Genomic DNA, 19,663 nt, shown 5'->3' with positions numbered 1-19,663 from the left:
TGGCATCATGCATTAGTTTGGTAAATCGGGGCCCCACACTTAGAAGAGATCTCATCAGAGACCCACACGTGGCTAATTCCCTTTCCACTATATTTATACACATAAATGCATCCACTCTGCTCAGACTCCAACTGACAACAATGGTGAAGAAAAAGGACTACTTGAAAGAATATGAAGCTGCCGATGCCAGCAAGAACGACATCTCTCGCAGTGATTTCCCTCCAAACTTCGTCTTTGGCGTGGCCACTTCTGCCTATCAGGTGATCTTTCTGTTATCCACCCGTACACCCGCATTCTTATGCTTGAAATTGGTACTACCTTTGATTTCTGACATCTGGGTACTAGTTGATTTTCACTTTCTAATGCAAATGTGTGTATGTAAGGAAAATGCGTTTCTTTGTTATCCATTTCCTTGCAAATTACGATCTGGGCGTTTTCTGCTTGAGCGTGCAGTCTTCTGTTATCTATGGAAATGGGCTTTGTGTTGTACCGCGTTTGTCATGTCTTTCTAACGGACATAATTACGTGATTAAGATTTTTGCTCCTTTCGTTATGTTATTTCTCCGAATTCTGTTTGTAGTTACTGGGTGGTCATTCCTGGCAGGCATGATTGCCTGGTCCTCGCACGTTTTTCACTTCCCTTTTTTTTTTTTTTTTTTTTTTTTTTAATTTCTTGGTCTTTTAGGAGTAGTTTTTGTTGCATATTATCCGATTTCATTTTTTACTTGATAGATACTTAAAAGAATTATATATCCTTCATATAGGGAGATATGTTTCAAAGAACCTTGTGCCACTCTCATGGTTTGGTAATCTGCTCTCTGCTTGTAGTTGTACCTATGGGTGTGAGTAAAAGATTACAAGTTTCCTGCTGGAATGCATAATGATCTCTACATAAAAGTATCATTTTCTAATCAAAATTTGAAATAATAAACTCAGACTTTGAAAATCTTAGCGCAAGATGTCATATATTCAGTTATGGCATATTGTTATCTGTCTGTTTCCTCACTTTTAACGTTTTGAACAACTCTCACCTCGCACTCTTTATATGACTGGGAATTGAAGATGAAAGGGGGAAAAAACAGTTTGTAGTCAAGATCTTGGATATGAACTTGGTGGGTTGCCTTTTGCCACTCAGTCATGTGGTCAAACGGGAATCTTGTGTTCACTTTATCAAGGGTTTGATGATGCATATGCACACTAAGAGAAATGAACAATTTAATTCCGTAGAGATTTCTTTCATACTATAGTCTTACAGTAGAAAAAGGAAAAGATTTTTTTTTTTTAAGAATTGAAAGAAGCTAAGAAAAGAAAATTGGAGAAAAGGATGCATGAGATGAATTGAAGCCATTATTCACAGTCATCATATTTTCTTGACATATTAACTGAGATTTAATGCATTTTTTTCAGCAAGGTGTTTGATAGTGTGCCTCTTCTTATAAGGTATTAGAAAATGATGTGAAGGAGATGGATATTATTTGCCTTGGAAAATAAATTTTGTTAAACTAAATATGAGACTAACTTTCATACCATTGGTTTCAGAAATATTAGGCTAAAAATAAAGTTTGTTAAACTAAATATGAGACTTAACTTGCATACCATCACTTTCAGAAATATTAGGCTAAAAAGAGTTAGCTTATCTGTTTTATATTTTTATATTTATCATTTTATTTTTCTGTTGAGTTGGTTAATGTTGAGTCTTTAATGTAATCCTTAATGATCTTGGAATTCGGTCTTCTTTGTGGTTATTTGCAGGTTGAAGGAGCCTGTAAGGAGGGTGGTAGGGGCCCTAGTATTTGGGATGCTTTTTCACACACTGAGGGTATTCTTCTTGTTTTTTCTCCTCAAAAATTTTATATATGAAAATATCTTCTACGACAAGTTTTGGATTGACATGATTAAGTTTTTCTTTTTCATGTTTTGGAACTTATTTGTTTACGCATTTGTAATGTTAGGCAAGATTGTTGACAAAAGCAACGGTGATTCTGCAGTGGATCAATATCATAGATACAAGGTCGGTGATACTAGTGTTAGCCATGTATGGCACGTGTTCCTTTTGTTATTGCTTGGCCTTGTTATAATCATGCACTAATTTAGCCCATTCTTTCATTGTCATCTCACACTATTCTGTTGTGCCGTTTGGCTCAATTCTAATTCTTACTTCAAGAGCATAGTGCTGTTTGGCTCATTCCTAATCCCTATTCTGTGAGCAACACCATTCCATGGTGGATAATGCATCACCCTAATATGTATTTTTCTTCTCTTTCTTGCGTGAAGCTACAACATTTCATTGAACTGCTGTTGATTTGTAAAGCGGTTACAGAAAAAGCCAGATAATTTTCACATGATTAGCTTTTTCTGTTTGCTTTGCTTTATGAACTCTCATAACATGCATGAATATTAATTGCAGTTGTTAATAATCATCGCTCCTAAACAAGATGTTCAAGACGTTACCTGTTTCTCTGATCTAAACGTAAAAGTTATCGGTGCACCAATCACCTGTGCAAACAATTGCTAGGTCTTGATATGGAGTTTGGCTTTAGTGCAATGCTTCACCACCTGTTAATGCATTCTTTTTTTCTGAATTTGAAGTTCTAAGATCTAGAAATAATTATTTATTTTTTAAATGTTTTTTAGACTTACATTATCATTATCTATTTAATCATGTAATGTTGGCAGTAGGTAGGTATGATGTGCTTAATAGGAAGCTGTAAGAGAGTGAGTCTTTACATGAGATAGAATGCTGGATAAAGAAAGCTGTTTTGCATTAGCACAACCATTTTCTCACTCACAAGCTGCAATCTTTCTAAAATGCACACAGAAAGTGCTTTGAAAGGCACCGGCTCCATTCATACTGACAGCACAGCTACATGATGGCACTCAATTGGTACGCTGAGCACAACTAAGTAGTGCCACTCTATCTGCCTTGTTGGAATAATGTTCCAGATGACACTGATTGATTACACAACAGTCCCCACCTTTGCCCAGTCCTTCTCATCCATGAAAATCCAACAGAAGGGCAAGCATTATTTATTGATCTCTTTATTCATTATTTTGTTCTGTGTTGAGAGATAAGACTCCCATCCGTCCTCACATCCATCATTAAGTTGCTCAAATTATGGAAAGCCATCCTTTGAGTACCAACTAGTAGTGTAGGCCAAGCTTTTTTTAAGATGATGGTACCCCAATTTGTTGATAACTCTCACTTGTTGCGGAAGAATACCTTGTACAAAGGGAGCATTGGGGTTACAACCAAAATCCCAAAATTAAGCTCCCAAGGAAAATTAAAAGTGAAAATTAATTATAAAATGTTACAATTGGTCCATAAAGGAATTAAAGACTATAGCTAATGTCGAAGGCTAGGAGCACCTGCACAATCTAAAGCAAACAGTCCAAGCATATGTTTAACCAGTTGAACTAGAAAAGAGAAACCTGTAGTGTTGCCCAAGTCTCCAAAAGAGGCAAGGCTATCCACTAAAGCATTACTCTCCCTGTAAACATGTCTGAGACTAAAAGCAAAATGATGCTTGAACTATAAAATATCATCCCAAATATCAAAATATTGACAAGAAGGCTGGGATTCAGTATTAAACTAGTTAATAATGATCTAAGAAACACTTAATTGATAGCATATAGTAAGACCAAATCTCAAAGCTGATAATTCAGCAAGAGTATTTGTACCAAAGCCCAAAAAAAGAGAAAAAGCCAGCAATAATTGAACCTAAGAATACCCCGTTTCCAGAAGGATCTGGGTTGCCTTTGGAAGCACCATCAATATTTAATTTGGGATAATAATACCCTTACACTTCCTTTACTACTGTATTACTACTCAACTATTTTTTTTTTCCTTTTACACTTTGAATCTGGATTAAAATAATAAAATATGACCTTCTTGCATAATCTAGAATAAAATCAATTCAATCAACCAACTAATCATGTAATTTAATTAAAAATAAATTCAATTTTATAAAAATTGACTCAAAGAGCAAAAGAATGTCAATTTTTATCAAATTGAATTTATTTTTAATTAAATTACTTGATTACGTTAGTTGATTGAATTGATTTTTTTCTAAATTATGCAAGAAGTATTCTAATATTTTAATCAAGAGTCAAAGTGTAAAAGGAAAAATAGTTGAGTAGTAATACAGTAGTAAAGGAAGTATAAGGGTATCATTACCCTTTAATTTGAGGGTCCCCAAAGGAGGGGGAGACCACTTCACCAAGGTGGGCCTCTTAGCATAAATCGTAATCTAAGAAATATGATGAGACTCAAGGACGGAAGCATTGGCGGTGAGGAAAAGAGAACAAGGCTTAAGAAGGATGTCGAGATTCCTAAGCCAATTGACGATGTTATAAATGATGGTATCAGAGTTAGTGGGAATTTCCTCAAATCTAGCTATATTCCTTGCAAGCCAATCTCCCAGAGAATGGGAGACGGTAGAGAGCTAGCAAGTAGATGAAATTAGTCCGAGCCACAAGAGGCAAACCATCATTGAGTGACTTGATTACTCCAGCTGCCAAGGGTGATGAAGTTGTAACCAAAATGGAGGAGAAATGGTGCCACAACCGTTGGAGAGGACACAATTTGCAAAAACATGGTTAGTAGTCTCTAATGATCCCTCAGGGTAACAAGAACACTTGGAAGCGAAAGGGGTTCCATAGTGTTGGATTCTATCATCCAGAGGAATGCCATTATGCCACAATTTCCAAATGAAGACAGAAACTTTTATAGGTAGAACATTATTCCAGATATTCGAAGCAAAAGGTAATAAGGGGTAAGGCCAGGTTCAAATTTGTTTACAGGAGCAGACTTCTTAGCCTGTAATTGTGCCTGTTTGGTTAGCTGTTTTGTACATGTATTGCATTAGCTTTTCATTAACTAAACTTCTGCTAAATGCTGACTCCCTCTGTTTTCCTCCCAAAAGCTGAATTCATCCAATTCACTGATGATAAAAACAAGCAAAATGTGCCTTATACATGTAGTCGCTAACAATTAATGGGAGAAGGTCTATGGAGTTGACCCCAAAATTAGTTTGAAAATAACACTTGTTAAGTTGATTTGGCTTATGCTTATGTTTTTCTGCTTTCTGCATAATTGGATCCTTTTCCTTTGTTATAGAGAAAAAAAAAAATTCTTCTTATTACCGTTATGTCGTTTTTTGGTTATGTTTTGAAGCTTTGTTAGATCTTGGTCATTTCATTCAATAACTATCTGCAGGAAGACGTTGAGCTTATAGCCAAGTTGGGGTTTGATGCTTATCGCTTTTCCATATCATGGTCGCGTATTTTCCCTGGTATGTTGTTTAGAATGTGTTTAATATCTTCCCTGGTGTGTCGTTTAGAATGTATTTAGTGCATTTTATCATTTATATTTTCAAAAATTGTACAGTCTGTATATTTGGTTGTTTCATTTGATTAGGGTTGAAACTTACTAATTACTGGTAATTCCTTTGTGCAAAGCCCTTGGTCAATTCTATCATTGTTCTCCAATGTTTCTGCCTTGGTAAGTCTTGTCTAGGAGTAAGTGGGAGGTTTATTTTTGTTTGATTAGTGTTTGTGAGCTGGATATGCATTTTTATCCTTCTAGTTGATAATTAAGGCTTTCAAGTTAGGTGGTTCATGCATCATATCAGTGTGCTGTTCGACTAATAGATAATGTTTTCTAATCCTGGATCCCCATTATTTTGGTGTTTGTTTCATTTTTACAGATGCAAAGGCCCACCTCATATCAGGGTGTTATAATTCTATTGCTTTGTAATTACATTCTAAAGTTCTGAAGATGAAGAAAATACTTAAAATAGGACGCATGGACACAACCTACAGTATCATACCATTATACAGTGATCTAAAAAATGAATATTTATGCAGACTAGTCTCAACATCATTTCATGTCTATATTGTATTCTCTTTATATGGCCTGCATGAGGCAACTCAAATAATGATTTTATCTATTTTCATGACTCCAATAGGGAAACTCTTACTGAGTTTTCCAAGATTGAAAGCAATTGGAACTTAAGAATACTATAGTTGAGTTTCTTGAACAAAGAATTCGAGTTGAACTTTTAGTTTGAAGTTTAGGCAGGAGTTGTCAATTTGTAATACATTCTTTACATGCATGAGCTTTATAAAATAGGTATGTACATTTTTTCCGTTTTCTTTTGTGAAAAATAGATTTGGACCTGGTTTTCATAGATGGTTGGTTTTTCGTAATATCAGCATGAAAAGATTTGGACTGACACAAAAAGGGGCATTTCTATGGCTCAATACAAGCTGTTGTGTTTGTATGCACGAATGCCATGCTTGTACCAATAACACGTGTTTGCATTTCCATGTTGAATATCCTTATAAAAAATAGTCTCTTGACACGAGTTCGTGTATTTTCTTCTAAAATAATAGAGACAATTTTTTTGAAGAATAACACCATCCCCATGGGGGTGATGGGGACCCTTGTGCCACCCCCCCTGGGTGGGGGAGGGACCTACCATGAGGGGGGAGGCAATTCCTCCCTCTCTGTTGCATTAGCTTGATCTCCCCTCCACACATGATGGTGCAGCTACCCTGCATGCCACCCCCTGATGGATTATCTGCCCCCATTCCGCTCCATTGGGGTGGAGGGTGGATCCAGCCAATCCAATGGCCTATATCCGCACACTCTATCCACATTTTATGAATGAGGCTAACAATCTCTTATATGACCTGCAAATCTGACATGAACTCAACATGAAATTTGCAAGGTTGAGATATCTGACGCATTTAATTATATTGGTTGGATTAGGATCAATTTATATATGATACAAACCCAACTTGACACAACCCTATCCCAACATGACAATGCAAACTGTCAGCCTTAGCTGTGAAGGGTGAGGGGCTTCCCCTCTCCTGTGCTGCCCCTTTTGTGGTGACACAAGAGGTCCCCTCCCCCTATTTGGGTGGGGAGAGGGTGCTGCCACAGGAGAAGGGGCAGTCCTCTTCTTTTTATTTTGTTGTTTATAAATCATCATTTTAATTTTAATATTTTTAAATATATTTCTTAGTTATCCATTAAATAAAATTTTATTATTTTTCTTGTTCTAGATTTTATATGTACTCGTGTCAAGATTGATTTGATCAAAAGTAAAAGCTTAGTGATTAAAATGTCCAAACTAAATGGCCTATGGAGCATTCTATCCAAAAGGCAAGTGATGAAATAGGAGAGAATAAAATTACTTTTATGAGCTCCATGTAGGTGCAAAACCACAATTTTATAGTAATAATTCTTCAAACAAAATAAAGCCCACTCTTTCTATTTATAACCATGCACCCATGGTTATCTTATCATATTGAAACTAACACACCAAATAGAATCGTGAGTCCTAATTAAAAAAAGCTTGAACAAGCCACGAAGCAGCCTAGTTTGGGTATTGAGAATACTTTAGGTATTCTGAGAATACCTTACTACTATTTATTATTTTATTATTACTTTTCACTACTATTTACTAATATTCAATATTTTATTATTACTTTTTCATTACTTTTTTACTATTATTCATAGAATACCTGAGAATACCTCACTACTCAAGTGTTTCATCATAATACCTCCTGATGAAACACTTATTGCTTTCCATGAGACTAAAGTAACAGGATAGAAACAAGGGAAAGGAGCATCATGGATTCATAGCCAAATTAGTCTGAAATCTTCTCGTGGTTCTCTTCCTGCTGCAACTCCTTGTAGCAGCTCATTTTCTTGGGTTGCCTTTTTTCTATGTATATATCTTGGATTGAGATGATGTGGCCTTTGCCTTTGATATCTCGCCAATTTGCTACACCCCTCACCAATTTCTTGTCCCTTGAATCGCAATAGCTTCTCTTCTAAGCCCCATAAAACTCAGGTTAAGCTTATATGGCCTTCTAGCTATATCAGTAAACCACACGGACTACAATAGTAACCAGCCCCTAGTTGTTTATAGTTAAACAAATGTAACCTATGAAAGGACAACCATACCAAATATCCTCATTAAGAAGTAGGGTACTGTTTGTTTTTTAATGTAACAATGAACAACATGAAGTCTCTTTTTTTTTCCTCAGCCTAAAAAGAAGAGTATATATCTCTTTTCCTTTCTCATTTCCTCCTACCTGCCATATTAACAACTCCGTTTCATCTGAACCCTTTTTGTCTATCTATTCACCCTTCAGCATGTCCTCCTTTTAGGACTAAGCTGTTTTGACACTTTGAGTCCCTGGCTTTTTCTTCTTGGGTTTGGATCCTATTGCTCCCCTACGTACTTTGGTTGCACCCCTCTGCATATTTAATAAAATTATATTCCTTATAAAAAAAAAATCCTTGGTTTTCATCCTGACATTCCATTGCTATCAAAAACTAAGTTGACTGACAAGTTTTCCTTGTATTCCTATAGTCGAACAGTGATTCTTCTTGTCATTTCCACCATGTTGCCTGAGCTGATGACAGAAATTTTGTTGATGGTTTTCTTATGATTGCAGATGGTTTGGGAACCAAAGTTAATGATGAAGGGATTGCTTACTATAACAATGTCATTAATGCTCTTCTTGAGAAGGGTAAGAAATTGTACTTGAATCCCTCTTCAGTTGCATAAGCAATGCATGTTAACAGCTTTGTTACTGCAGGTATCCAGCCTTGCGTAACTTTGTACCATTGGGATCTTCCTTTGCATCTTCATGAGACAATGGGAGGGTGGTTGAATAAACAAATTGTGTAAGTATTATGTCATATTCAAATTTTCAGTTTTGCATACATTTTGGAAAATAACAATGCTTTTCTGATTGATTTATATTTTACTCGTTTCAGTGAAATACTATTCTGGGTTTGTGACTCCTAAATATAGTCTGATAGGTCCCAAATGTATAGAATAGAAAATATTAAGAAAAACGGTATTCTCTTCGGGTGAGAATAATACCACACTTTGAACGTAAGACTTTTTCTCCCCTTTTTTCATTAATCGCGTTGCTACTTAAATAGGCAAAAGCCCTTACAAACAAATATGAAGAAAACTGAATTACTAACAACTTACCTAAAACAAAGCAAGTAACAGAGCATGCCCGTAAAAACAGAGCACGTCCGTAGAACAGAACAACTTAACGAAAATAAAAAAAACGTAAGACCCGTTAAACTCTGCAGCTCCACTTCACGTAAGATTCTCATCTGTGAAGACTCAGTCCCTTCTCCATTCCTTACGTGTAACGTTTGCATGCAATTCTTTATTCCTCACGTGTAACGTTTGCATGCATTAACTCCTCACCTTCCCGCTTATTCCAAATATTTGGGATTCGGTTTATGGCCCCTCTCTGAACGTCGTGGCCTATCATTACCGCCCCCAGCAAGAGGATCCTTGTCCTCAAGGTCCAAATTTGGAAACATTTGCCGTAACTTCTTTATGGGCTCCCATGTGGCTTCCTCTGGGGGAAGGTGTTTCCAGTGCACCAAGCTCTCTTCGATTAATTGAGTTCCTTGTTTGACCCAGCGGAAGTTTAAAAGAGCTTGTGGCTCTAATAAAACCACTCCTTCATCTGTGAAAGGTGGTAACTCAATTTGTGGCTGATCCACGTTCCTTCCATTGTCTTGATACGGTTTGAGTAATGATACATGGAACACTGGATGGATGCGAGTCCCTTCTGGCAGTTGTAATTTGTACGCGACAGGGCCGATTTTTTCTAAAATCTGGTAAGGTCCATAAAAACGGGTAGCTAATTTTTGATGAACTCGCTTGAAGACTGTTTGCTGGCGGTATGGGTGTAATTTCAACAGAACCCATTCTCCGATATTGAACGAAATGTCTCTGCGTTTTTTATCCGCCATTTGTTTCATTCTGTTTACTGAGCGTTCTAAGTTTGCTTTCAATTGCTGTAGCAATTCATCTCGCGTCATCAGTTGCTTGTCCACTTCCTGTACCAGTGAGAGGCCTTCTTGGTATGTTGGAATGGTTGGTGGTAATCTACCATACAATGCCTGAAACGGGGTCATCCCAGTGGAAATATGATATGTTGTATTATACCAGTATTCTGCCCAAGGTAAGTAGCTGCTCCACTTCCGTGGCCATTGATGAACAAAACAGCGAAGGTATTGTTCGACGCAGCGGTTGATGACTTCCGTTTGGCCATCCGTCTGGGGGTGGTATGCGGAACTGAGTTGTAATTTGGTGCCTGATAGTTTAAAAAACTCTTTCCAGAAGTTACTAATGAAAATTGGGTCCCGATCACTAACAATTGATTTGGGCATGCCGTGGAGCTTGATGATGCCCTCCACAAATTTTTCTGCTACAAGTTTTGCAGTGAAAGGATGACTCAAAGTGATGAAATGAGCGGACTTACTTAGTCTGTCGACAACCACCATGATAGAGTCTTTTCCTTGCGACGTTGGAAGGCCTTCAATAAAGTCCAACGTGATGTCGTCCCACACTTGGCACGGAATGGGCAGCGGTTGAAGGAGACCAGCTGGGGCTAATGTCTCGGATTTTATTTTCTGGCATACCTCGCACCCTTTTATGTAGTCTTGTACTGACTTATGCATCCCCGGCCAATAAAATTGTTGTTTCAGCTTCTTGAATGTTCGTAGGACGCCTAAATGACCCCCTGTTTTAGTGTCATGCATTTCGTGTAACAGGGTTGCCCGTAAGTCCACATTATTTGGGATAATGACCCTCCCTTTGTATAGTAATAGACCCTGACGCCACATATATGATCCCTTTGGCTGCTCTGTTGCCTCGCGACTCTTTGACTGAATGTATTGGTCTGTTGCTGCAGCTTTTTTAATCTCTTCCCATAAATTAACCTGCGGAAAATTTTTTTTAAGAAGAGTGGGACTACCCTGCTTTCGGGAGAGGGCATCTGCTGCGGAATTCTCACGTCCTGGTTTGTATTTAATTTCATAATCGTAGCCCAAGAGCTTAGCAACCCATTTTTGTTGCTCCGGTGTTGTTATTCGTTGTTCCAGAAGATATTTGAGGCTGCGTTGGTCGGTCTGAATATAAAATTTATGGCCTAGAAGATAAGGCCGCCAGGTGCGTATGGCTTCAACGATAGCCAACATCTCCTTTGCGTACGTCGACCAGGATTTTTTTGTCATTCCGAGGGCTCGACTCATGTAAGCAATTGGTTTGCCTTGTTGAGACAGGACCGCTCCAATTCCTTCTCCTGATGCATCTGTTTCAATGGTGAAAACATCATTGAAGTTAGGCATAGCTAGAATCGGTGTGGTCGTCATGGCCTGTTTGAGATCCCGGAAAGCGTTTTCAGCTTCTGCATGCCATCCGAACTGGCCTTTTTTGAGAAGATTAGTGAGAGGCCGTGCTATTATGCCATAGTCCTTGACAAATTTCCGGTAATAACCTGTCAAGCCTAGAAACCCACGTAATTCCGAAATGTTAGTAGGTCGAGGCCAATCTACCATAGCAGAAATTTTATGTCTGTCCACTTTCACTCCTTGGTTAGTGATGATATGACCCAAGTACTCCAACTCCTGCTGCCCAAATGCACACTTGCTTGTTTTAACAAAAAATTTGTGCTGCCTCAGTATTTCGAAGGCTTGTCTTACATGCACTAAATGTTGATCCCAGTCTGGGCTATATATCAGAATATCATCAAAGAAAACTAATATGAATTTTCGGAGTTGTTTTCGGAAGATGGTATTCATGATAGCTTGAAACGTGGAAGGCGCATTACATAAGCCAAAGGGCATAACCAAGTATTCGTAATGCCCATTATGCGTTCGGAAAGCAGTTTTATGGATATCACCTGGTTTAACTCGTACTTGATGGTATCCTGCCCGCAGATCGAGCTTGGTAAAATAAGAAGCACCGTAGAGTTCATCCAGCATATCGTCCACTATTGGAATCGGAAATCGGTCTTTAATGGTTGCGGCGTTGAGCGCGCGATAATCTGTGCAGAATCGCCAGTTCCCGTCTTTCTTCTTTACCAGTAATACGGGTGAGGAGAAGGGGCTAGTGCTGGTTCGCACAAGCCCGACTTGCAGCATGTCTTGGACTTGTTTTTCAATCTCGTTTTTTTGATAACGTGCATATCTGTAAGGCCGCACATTAATTGGTTCGATCCCTTCCTTGAGGGTGATGCTGTGATCAACCTCTCTTGTTGGTGGTAAGCTCGAAGGTTCAATGAACAAGTCTGAGAACTCCTGCAATAACTCACGGAAACTTGGATGAATGTTCTGTTGCAGTTCCGTATGGGCAACCTGGAGGCACACTGCGAACAGAGCATGGCTAGGACGAATTCCCTTGGTTAGCTCTTCAATTGATGCTGCTTGAATATTTTGCCCGTCGATGCCCACCAACTTCTTGGTCTGGTTGTTCCATGTGAATTCCATAGTTAATTTTCTCCAATCGCACACCACAGAACCAAGAGTTTCAAGCCATTGAATACCCAAAACCACGTCTAATCCTGTGAGTGGTAAGGAATATAGCGTTAATGAAAATTTGGTGTCATGTAAATTGATTGGTACCTCCTCAAACCTCCCTCGGCATTTAAACTTTTCTCCATTGGCGACTCGGACCGTGAAGGTTTCCGTAGGTATCACTGGAAGACGCAGCAGATTGGCCATATGCTCACTAATGAAGTTGTGAGTTGATCCGCTATTGATTAATACGATAACCTCGTGGTTGCGAATTTTGGCAGCGATTCGCATGGTTTTGGGAGCTGTCCATCCCGTTAATGCATGCAGTGTAATTTCTGGTTCTGGAGCTCCTTCGTGGTTTTCTTTAATTGTTTGTTCGTCGGTGACATCATCGCACACCAAGTTGTCGTTATCCTCACAACTTTCCAACAGGAGTATCCGTGGGCCTTGACATTTATGACCTGTAGTAAAACGTTCATTACAATTGAAACATAAACCTTGGAGACGTCATCGCTGCATTTCCTCCCAACTCAGTCGTCGCACTGGAGCGACAGGTGCTGCCCGATTTGCTGGTGGAAGAGCTGGGGGAGCTCGTAATGGTGGTGCAGGTCATAAGAACCTCCTTTGTCTCATTAGTTGATCATCTCTCATCCTTGCGAAACGTATAGCATCTTTCAAAGTCTGCGGTTTAAACATACGGATTCCATCCGAAACTTCTGTCTTCAAACCACCCATGAAGGTGCCCACCAGAGCCTTCTGTGTCCAACCTTTGACCCGGTTGCCTAATTGCTCGAATTCCCGTTGGTAATCACGCAGGGAACCCGTCTGCCGAATTCGGGACAAAGCCTCGTCAAAGTCTTCGCAGTCCGATGGCCCAAAGCGCGCCCATAGTTCCTCTTCAAAATCGATCCATGAAAGAATTTGACCTTCCTCTTGAAACGTCCTGCGAATCCATTGCCACCACTGGTTGGCTTCTCCTTCCAAATGGTAAGATGCCAACGTAACCTTTTGGTTGTCAGGAGTGTTTTGGAACTTGAAAAACTGGTTCACACGGTTGAACCACTCCGTTGGATCATCTCCTGAAAATCGAGGAAATTCTAACTTTGCCGTTTTGGAGGATACCACAAGTCGTCCCCCATTGTGACCTTCACGGTTTTGAATACCTTGGTTTGGAGGTTCTTGGTTGGCAAGGAGCACATCAGAGAGACGGTTAAGAGTCTCTTCGACATGCCGCAGTCGATCCGCCATGCCCAGCTCCATCCGGTGTAGCCCCTCTTGAACTTCACCGAGTCCAGCCTCCAGATGTTCAATTCTCTCTTTATTGGTTCCCATATTAACCTGGCTCTGATACCAATTGATAGGTCCCAAATGTATAGAATAGAAAATATTAAGAAAAACGGTATTCTCTTCGGGTGAGAATAATACCACACTTTGAACGTAAGACTTTTTCTCCCCTTTTTTCATTAATCGCGTTGCTGCTTAAATAGGCAAAAGCCCTAACAAATATGAAGAAAACTGAATTACTAACAACTTACCTAAAACAAAGCAAGTAACAGAGCATGCCCGTAAAAACAGAGCACGTCCATAGAACAGAACAACTTAACGAAAATAAAAAAAACGTAAGACCCGTTAAACTCTGCAGCTCCACTTCACGTAAGATTCTCATCTGTGAAGACTCAGTCCCTTCTCCATTCCTTACATGTAACGTTTGCATGCAATTCTTTATTCCTCACGTGTAACGTTTGCATGCATTAACTCCTCACCTTCCCGCTTATTCCAAATATTTGGGATTCGGTTTATGGCCCCTCTCTGAACGTCGTGGCCTATCATTACTTGTTACGATCCCACATCGACTAAGTATGGGATTGGTTGATGGTTTATAAGCCCCTAGGCACCCTTCCCTTACAAGCTAGTTTTCAAGGGTAAGTTCTACCTAGTGGGTTCATAACAAATGGTATCAGAGCCACCCCACATCTAAAGTCATGTTGCGACGGTTGCAATCATGCGGCACGGGGGGTGATGCCGATATGGCAGTGTTCGCCCGGAGCTCATTGTTACGATCCCACATCGACTAAGTATGGGATTGGTTGATGGTTTATAAGCCCCTAGGCACCCTTCCCTTACAAGCTAGTTTTCAAGGGTAAGTTCTACCTAGTGGGTTCATAACAAATGGTATCAGAGCCACCCCACATCTAAAGTCATGTTGCGACGGTTGCAATCATGCGGCACGGGGGGTGATGCCGGTATGGCAGTGTTCGCCCGGAGCTAGGAAAAGACCTAGCGCACAGCCAGCCCCGTGTGAGCGCCGGGACCGCCGTGGACGTCGGCTGCGGAGCGTGGTGGTTGTTACGATCCCACATCGACTAAGTATGGGATTGGTTGATGGTTTATAAGCCCCTAGGCACCCTTCCCTTACAAGCTAGTTTTCAAGGGTAAGTTCTACCTAGTGGGTTCATAACAAATCAAACTTCTAAACATGCTAACTTCAGCTTCTTGAAGTAGAACAAATTTCTGTTTTAACATCTCAGGCTTGAAGGGAGATGTATCATGTAGATATAGGATGCCTTAACAGTTGTTGACTTGAAGCTTATTTGGAGAAAACATGTTAGAAGCTGCAAAACAGAGTTTTTCTGAGGGAATATGATAACTATATTTTTCTGGCCGATAAACTTCACAGCCATACCAAGGAATAAAGAATGCATATAATGATTATAGGAAGCTACTAAGTGGAATAAAGAATGTATATAATGATTATGGGAAACTAAGAAGTGAAAACAAATTATTATTCACATTTTATGAACGACAACCTTTCCTTCTTCATGCAAGGTAGAAAAAACAAAACCTCAAGGGACACTGTAACTGATTAAATATTGCATGGACCCTTCTCTTCCCATTGTCTAGCTAATGGCAGATGTTGCATTTTTTTATTTCTGTACAATCGTAGAGGGGCTGATTTTCTCTACATCTTCAGCCCAAAGCCAATTCCACACACACACTCACGTATGTATACATACATACATACTTGGGCTTTGCTTTTTTTTTTATTAATAAAATTTCTTTTGCTTATCAATAAATATATATATATATATATGTATAGTTCAAGAATTGGTTAAAAGATAAAGAATATTCTGAGAATATCAGTTGTTGGGTACGCCTCACCCAGAGCTTCTAGAATCTACCTTCTTGGAACAGATAAACTCTTAACTGGTAGCATTCTTACTGTTCCCTTCAAGCTGGAGCATATTTTTCATATCAGCAGAGCTTGAAACAGATAAACTATACCTGGTTCTTATGCAGATTTTGTGAGATTTCATTTTGAGAGCTTATATGTCATGTGCTGCTATTATTAGAGTTTGGTTACCCTATCTGTTCATTTACACAATTGTATTCTTCTTCTCTCTCTCTGAAAATGTAGTCAGTTACAAACTCAGTTGTTTAAAGGGAGAACCATATGAAAGTGAGAATATTGATAAATATTATATTAATGACTTTTAGAGGAAAAAACTTTGTAATTCACCAAATCATTACACTATCCATATATAAAGTATCATGGAAAAAATTGGTTCTTTTTCAGTTTATGTGTGTTTGAACATGTGTGCTTACATATATGCATGCATGCATGTCTTTTGTGCATTTCTGTTGTGTATATATTATTGATCCGGCTTCCATGTTTGGCATCCAGAAAATACTTTGCAATCTATGCAGAAACTTGCTTCGCCAGTTTTGGTGATAGGGTAAAGACCTGGATTACAATTAATGAGCCCCTTCAAACTTCTGTTAACGGATATGATGCTGGGATATTTGCTCCAGGAAGACGAGAGCATTCTTTAACAGAACCATATTTGGTTTCACACCACCAGATCTTGGCCCATGCAGCAGCTGTTTCGATATACCGAAACAAGTATAAGGTATTCTGTTCATTCTGTATTACTAATCAGCACTTTTCCTTCAAAATAAGGTTGTTGTGCTCACATATTTTGTTTCTCTCTCAGCCTCTCGCTTTATTAAGGGTTTACCGCCATTAATTCTGGCTTTTCTTCTTTTAAAGCTTTTCTCAACTCATGTCCCATTCCCATCCTTACTAGGCATTCTCATATGTTGAGTGTGCTTTGGTAGTGCCTCTTTGTACCTTTGATAGAATTCGTTGACTTTATTTATCCCAAAAAAAGCCTGGGCATGTTTCCTTTCTAATTCAAAATATTATTTCATTCAGAATTAGGAAATGGACCTTAGTAGAAGAGTAAGTAGTTCTTAGTAGTTATATGCTTAATATTTAGTTAAATAAACCACTTTCAGTTTCTAAAGTTAAAGCATGTCTTGATTCATCCTTAATAGAGTCATAGGACGGACTACATGAATCAACAGCATAGTTTTGAGAGACATGGCACCGGCTAATTCACGATAATTAAGTTACGTGAAGATTATACATAATTTGGTCTGCCAAACACGCCATATGGTCATTATCTCCTCCTTTGGTCAGAATGGTTATGGTCTGTTATGTTCTTAGTGTTTAGACCAATATGGATGTTATTATATAGTCATCAATGAAATCGTCATTTGTTCTCTTGAATCATTATAAGAGTGGTATTCTTTTCTTGCTCTTTCCATTCCTGTCGTCGTTCCAGGACAAGCAAGGGGGACAAATAGGGTTGGTGCTAGATTGTGAATGGGCAGAGGCTAATTCGGATAAAATGGAAGATAACTCTGCTGCAGCAAGACGTCTTGATTTTCAGTTTGGATGGTAGTTCCTCTTAGTTGATTTTATATTCTGCTAAATCTTGTCATTGTAGCTTCTTGGTAATGTAGCATTTTAACTGAAAACAAGTATGATGTTGATGATTGTACCAGTAAGAACATAATACATGAGAAGTTATTTTCAGAACTTGAAAGATGAATAACATTTTATGTTTCTCAATTTTTACATGATAAATTATTTACATATCTGCATACCAGTTGTAAAACTTCTACAAACGTTGGTGCAGGTTTTTGCATCCAATATGCTATGGGGAATATCCTAACGTGATGCATGAAAGACTTGGAGAGCGGCTTCCTAAATTTTCAGAGGAAGATAAGGAGTTGATTAGGAACTCAATTGATTTTGTTGGTCTGAATCATTATACATCAAGGTTTATTGCTTATGTAAAAGATAGTCCCGATGAAGGTGATTACTATAAAGCACAAGAGATGCAGAGACTCGGTAAACACTGCCACTGCCACTGCCACTGCTTGTCAATACTTCACAACTCTCTTCTTGTTTCTTTTATTATTATTATTATTATTATTATTTTTTATCTGGTGAGCTCTCTTATCTCATTGGAAACTTGCAATTTCTTTTTCACTTTATTATCAGCTGAATGGGAAGAGGGTGAAGCAATTGGTCCGAGGGTATGAACCAATCAATCCCCCATCTCTCTCTCTCTCTCTCTCTCTCTCTCTCTCTCTCTCCATATAAAATATATCTACATATGCATGTGTGTGTACATGCGCACCCATGTGCATGCACGTATCATTGTCTCTTGTCCTCTGAAATATTCTTTTGTGACAGGCTGCATCAGAATGGCTTTATGTGGTTCCTTGGGGCATCCGGAAGGTTCTCAATTACATAGCACAGAAATACAATAATGTCCCAATATATGTTACTGAGAATGGTACAAAACCTGACACATCCAATCAAAAGAAACTGGTTTAATACTTCCAATTGTTCTTGGTATATTTTGTATAGATGCACTTCTAGGCTCATTGTATATTTTTTTGCGAGTTCCCTTGTATACCAGTTTTGCCAATTGAGTGGCTGGTATTCTCTAATATATCACTTTTCCAGTTTTTCCAGTTGTGTGGCTGGTACTGACCGTTCTGCAGTCACTTCTTTGATATGACTTATGAGATACAATCAAGAAATAAAATGGAAATGATAGATTTTTGGTTGTTGGTCTGGCTTAGTATATGAGTGCTGGGCGCTTAAAGGCAATTATGATTTAGTACTTCTCTTTCAGTTTCTCTGAACCAATTTTGTTTGCCTTTTAACAGGAATGGATGACAATGACGATGGCACTTCCCCACTTGATGAGATGCTAGATGACAAACTGAGAATTTTTTACTACAAGACATACCTTGAGGCAGTTGCTCAGGCAATCAAGTAAATTACTTCTACCATTATCTATTTTGTTTTAATCTGCTTGTTAAGAAAAAACCTGTCAATGATTTTGTGATAAGTAAAAATCTGTCAATAATTAGGGGGTTCATTTTTTTCTTTCGCTTGAAACTACCTGGTAATTTGTGCTATGAGCCAAACAATTTATGGTTACTAATGATTCCTTTGTTGGTTGTATGTGCATTGACTTCCATTTTCATTTTACCAGAGCCAAGTTCATATACACAACAATTGATCAATTCTAAACCATAGCTCCTTTTCTGCTTTACCCATTGGTCTTCTAGCACCTCACCCTTTATGTAGGATGCATAGAGACCCTTGTGATTTGTAGCTTGCAACTCCATGTTTGTGAGAATTATGACTAAATTAGCAATTAGAGGTAATATGGCATAATGTAGGAATAACTGAATGAATCCTTGTTTATATATATATTGCTTGGACAGAGATGGAGTTGACGTGAGGGGATATTTTGCATGGTCATTACTGGACAACTTTGAGTGGGCTCAAGGTTATACCAAACGTTTTGGTTTAGTTTATGTGGATTACAAGAATGGGCTCTCTCGGCACCCAAAATCTTCTGCTTATTGGTTCCTAAGGTTCTTGAAAGGTGGGGAAGGAAATCATGTCAAGGAAGACTAATTGACTTGTATTCAGCTTCCCAATCTGTATCTGCTGGGTTATGTAATGAGTCAAACCAAAAATAAAGATCCTCAGGCAGGCATGTGTAACAGCCATTTACCATATAGCCATACTTATTCTAGCTTTAGTTAATTGTGCTGGTGTACTCTCTTATCCTATCCAGAACATAAACGAAAAAATGTCTTTTAATTTTTCTTTTTGTGACCTGACTTCCTTTGTTAATACTGTAATTGTTTTACTATATTGGCCGCCAATTGGGTAGTGAGAAGTGTTGAGAATGTTTGTGAATAGTAGTGAAAAAGTAATCATAAAATATTGAATAGTAGTGAAAAGTAGGTAAAAAGTAGAAAAGTAGGTAAAAAGTAATAATAAAATAAAGAATAGTAGTGAGAATACTTGAGATACTCTCACTTGCCAAACATAGCCTTAAGGGCTGGTTTGGAAAGTGAGATGGATAATTCTGTTAATAGTAGTGAAATAGTCTGTGAATAGTAGTGAAATGATTTGAGTTAAGATGT

General features: G+C 38.5%; 1 protein-coding gene across 1 annotated transcript; it reads left to right on the top strand.

The window, feature by feature from the left end:
- The first annotated feature begins 117 nt into the window (after nt 1-117).
- On the top strand, nt 118-19,386 carry LOC109000454 (beta-glucosidase 42). The gene is made up of 13 exons (XM_018977318.2): nt 118-260; nt 1,753-1,819; nt 1,953-2,011; nt 5,216-5,291; nt 8,476-8,550; nt 8,620-8,707; nt 16,038-16,263; nt 16,981-17,096; nt 17,338-17,552; nt 17,706-17,740; nt 17,901-18,003; nt 18,383-18,491; nt 18,950-19,386. The coding sequence occupies exons 1-13, from the start codon at nt 141-143 to the stop codon at nt 19,143-19,145; spliced, it is 1,485 nt and encodes a 494-aa protein (XP_018832863.1). The 5' UTR covers nt 118-140; the 3' UTR covers nt 19,146-19,386.
- Nucleotides 19,387-19,663: the final 277 nt, after the last annotated feature.

This window comes from Juglans regia, chromosome 8, assembly GCF_001411555.2.
Source record: "Juglans regia cultivar Chandler chromosome 8, Walnut 2.0, whole genome shotgun sequence".
NCBI classification, from domain to species: domain Eukaryota; kingdom Viridiplantae; phylum Streptophyta; class Magnoliopsida; order Fagales; family Juglandaceae; genus Juglans; species Juglans regia.
This window is presented reverse-complemented; position numbering and strand designations above follow the sequence as displayed.